Genomic DNA, 3690 nt, shown 5'->3' with positions numbered 1-3690 from the left:
TATAAATGTACTAGTCAGGCCCCTGCACCTGAGAGTAGGAAGTATTTTAGATCTTCCTTTGTGAAGCACAATTTCCTCTTTTAATTCTAGTATGGGTCTCACGGCAAACCTGTTGTCTGATTTTTTTCTCCCTTTCTTCTCTGAATGGAGTCAAGGGATTCTGGCCACCCGCTGTTTTGTTTATCACACACAAAAATATTCATTTATCCCTACTTATTCGTTTCATTTAAGGAAAATGAAAAACAATTTTTCTTTGCTTTTCTGGCTGCTTTACATTACTAGAGATGTTGTCTAGGTCTGTAATCAGGGTAGGTGAAAAGGACAGATATATCACAGATACATCGACCCAACTAGCCAAATGCCTTAAGACCTCGGGTCAAATGGAAAACAGGTCCCTGCTAGGCAGAGGGAGATGGTGGTATTTCTTGCTCTTGGGCTGTGTTTTAATGCTGCTGGGTACCAGCCCAGACACCTTTCATTTGGGATCTGGTGAGTCTGGCTTCACAGGGTCCACCATCCACATTAAAGTGGGAAGGGACAGTAGCCTCATGGCAGCCTCCTGGGCCCTTCACCCCAGTCCTTCTCCGTCCCTATTCCTTGCTTAACCGTCCTGGTCACTTCCCAGTGGTTTCCTTGCAGCAATGCAATCCCCTTATCTGGCCCAGCTCTTCTTCCCGGGAGTTTTCTTGCACTTTTCACTTCTTTTATATAAAAAAAGTTCTTACTATTTTTAAGGAGTGACGTGGAAGAGTTTCCTTTGCAAAAATGTGCGTCTGTGGTGTGAGATGTCACTACAACCCGACATAAAACTCATCTATTACCTGAGCTGCTTCTTAAAAAGTAAAGTTCAAAAATTTAGAAGCTGACTTGTTTGATTTATTTAGAGCCACAGGACTCACTGTGCAGTGCTCTTAAAAACAGCCGAAGTAGAGCCAGCAGAATCTGGAAGCCGACCGAGATGGTTTGCAGTAGGAAGACCCAGACCTGGGGAACCGGAGAGCAGTTAGGCCAACGCTCGCCAGCTTCTTCAGGGCTCACGCCTGTGGTTTCGGCTCTCTGTTCCTTCACAGCAGCACCGGGTCGCAGACCCGAGCGATCTGAATCGGACTTTCATGTGCTTGTTTGGTTTTCTCCTGTAAACTGTGCAACTGCCGGGAAGAGCCCAGCCCTTTGCACATTTTATTTTGCAACCAAATCCCCGCTGCCCGCCAAAGAGTCTCATCAAAACCTCCACATGGGAGACGTGGAGTGGGTGCGACCGTCGCTCCCAGGACGGCCCGGGCGCCTACTGAGCAAGCACGAACTTTCAGGCTCGGGGCTCCCGGTTTAGGAGGACTCAAGGGCGACCTTCGCTGCTGCCAGCCCCAGTCACCCACTTTGCACTTGCTCAGGGACTCACGCTGTGACACTCAGCCTGCCCTTCTTCGCCCTGCCTGGGAAAGTCTCGGCCAGCTCCCAGGGGGCCGAGGGAACCCGCACCCCTAATCCCTGCTGCAGTACGCCCCAGCCCCAGCAGGCGAGCCTGTCTCGGGTTCCCTTTCTGGGGCGCAGTAACCGAAGTTCCCAGGCCGGTCACGCAGACCCGCGGACTCCTTACCTCCGCTCTCGGCGCTGGCCAGCAGCTGTCCGGCCAGGCGGAGCTGGTTGCTCCCGAAAGGGAAGGACGTCTTCAGGTTCCAGCAATCCCACTTTGGGCCACTTCGCTGCTTCAGCCCTCAGCGCGGGAACTCGCGGAGCCCAGATGGAGACCGACAGGGGGCGACAAACTGTAAGGTTTTCCAGGTGCCTGGCTGGGCCTGAGGCTGCAGAAAGCTGGTGTAGTCGCGACTGCACCTGGGGAGGGACCCAGTGTTGCCATTTGGATGGTAATCCTTGTGCTCCCTTGGGCCTCCGCCCAGCCATGAGCCCCTTCCCCGGAGCGAGGGTTCCTTCTGGACTGCGCCTCCTGCATGGGGAGCTGGGGCGAACCGGGTGTCACATGTACTCTCTTCGCCCTTCCAGGGTGCCCTGAGTCCTCACCTATAGGGGAGAAAAGTGGTCTCAGCTGTCTCTCCAGGACGATCCCACCGTCTAGGAACCCTCCCTCCTCTGCATCCTTTGCCTGACTTGAAAGCAGGGCACCTCTAGGCTACAGGCGCAATGGTTCCAAAACACCAGGAGGGTGTGACAGCAGAGGATGATCCTGCTCTCCAAAGCCTCGGTCCCTTGTGGTGCAGAGTGCATTGTCCAGTCCAAGTGGTCACTGGGTCTCTGCTGAGTGCCAGATAGGCCCAGCTTTCAAGGAGCCCTAAGGCGATGACCCCAACCCTCTTCCCTGTCCCCAAACCTCTCTGAGGCTCCCAGAACACTGGATTCTGCATCTTGCACAGGGAAAAAGTCCTAGGCTCTTTTCAAACTGGGTTTTCTTAATTCTTGCCAGGAGTCCCAGCGTCAGCCTGCAAGGCCTTTTTTGATCTCCCTGAAGAGCCCAGGACAGACCCTGCTAACTGGTACTCTCAGGAATGCTGATAGGAGCCAGCCTTGCTCTCCAGCCCCACAGAGGGAAGGTTCAGGGCCTCCTCCAGCTGCCTGGCCACATGGGTGGTGTACCTGTGGGCCTGAGGTGGTGGAGCCCACTCAGAGGAGTACATTCCTTTGAAGAGGAGTGTTTTCTTGCCTTCTAAGGAGAGGTGTGAGTCCTAAGAGGCCTGGCACCCCCAAGTTGTCCTAGACCTCATCTGGTCCATCCTCCTCCTGCTGCGCATTGGCCAGGGCCTCTGAAGCCTCTTGGGTCCTTTCAGGCTCAAAACACCAAGATTTCCTCCTTCCCCTTTCCTTTAGCCCCCTCTGCATGACTCTATGTATTGAAGATAAGTGGAAAAGAGTTGGCATCTAATGCCAGTGTCAAAGAATTCAGTGCTATACACCAACACTGCCCTTAAACGCAGGGGAGAGAACCCTTCTGTATTAGCAGAAATGCCTGGGGCCCCAGGTACTGGGGAGAGGCAGGCTGGGAGGCCTGGGATGGAAGGGTATCGTTGGCCTTCAGTGGGAGCCACTCTTGCAGCCTCTTGCAGATACTAGGGCTCCTTGCCATCCAAGGATAGCAAGGCCATGGGATCCAGGGACAGAAGGATGGAATGAGCTCTGGTGTGTGGGACTGGCTGCAGAATCTGACTGGAGACAGAATCTGGAGTCAACTTCCCAGGGAGGTGAAATGGCCCCCCACTCCAGGGAGGGGTGGCCCTTAGACTGGGAAACCAGATGTCCTGGAAGCAGGACTGGGGAGATGGCTGGAAACGGGGCTCACTGCTCTAGGCACATGCTGTGTTCCTTCATCTTGGCCCTGGCACAGTGGAACTGGAATCTTGATCCTTTTCTTCCCTTGTTCCTGTTAGGGAGGGGAAGTTGAGGCAGGCACACCCTAAACCCTAAGATCAATTGTCATCTTCTGAGAGCTTATTAATAATGGTGGCAGAAGTGGAGATAAAACTAAAACCAAAACTAGAAATAGTGTCAGTAGTAAGTGCTGTATAATCAGTTTGAAATGACTTCCCCATCATTCCCAAAGCCGGAGGCAGGAGTGGGCTCAAGGGCCATTCCAGGCCCAGCTGGGTTGGGGACAGTTGTGTTGGAGGAGTGTGTGGTGTGTGTGTGTGTGGGGGGGGATTGGAGGGGTGGAGAAAGCGGTGGGGAGGAAGACACCCGGAG

General features: G+C 53.7%; 1 protein-coding gene across 1 annotated transcript in view; it reads left to right on the top strand.

Annotated features, from left to right (window-relative positions):
* Positions 1 to 958: 958 nt before the first annotated feature.
* The window catches only part of Pax1 (paired box 1), a 10785-nt gene continuing 8053 nt past the window's right edge, over positions 959 to 3690 (top strand). Inside the window, exons 1-2 of the mRNA XM_033761010.1 lie at positions 959 to 1310; positions 1392 to 1768. Of these exons, the coding sequence (XP_033616901.1) occupies positions 959 to 1310; positions 1392 to 1768 (729 nt within the window). The remainder of the gene's footprint in view (positions 1311 to 1391; positions 1769 to 3690) is intronic.

The sequence above is a fragment of the Fukomys damarensis genome, unplaced genomic scaffold (genome assembly GCF_012274545.1).
Source record: "Fukomys damarensis isolate Sample0158 unplaced genomic scaffold, DMR_v1.0_HiC HiC_scaffold_7, whole genome shotgun sequence".
Lineage (NCBI taxonomy): Eukaryota > Metazoa > Chordata > Mammalia > Rodentia > Bathyergidae > Fukomys > Fukomys damarensis.
Note: the sequence above shows the minus strand (reverse complement) of the source record. Positions and strands in the feature narration are given on the sequence as shown.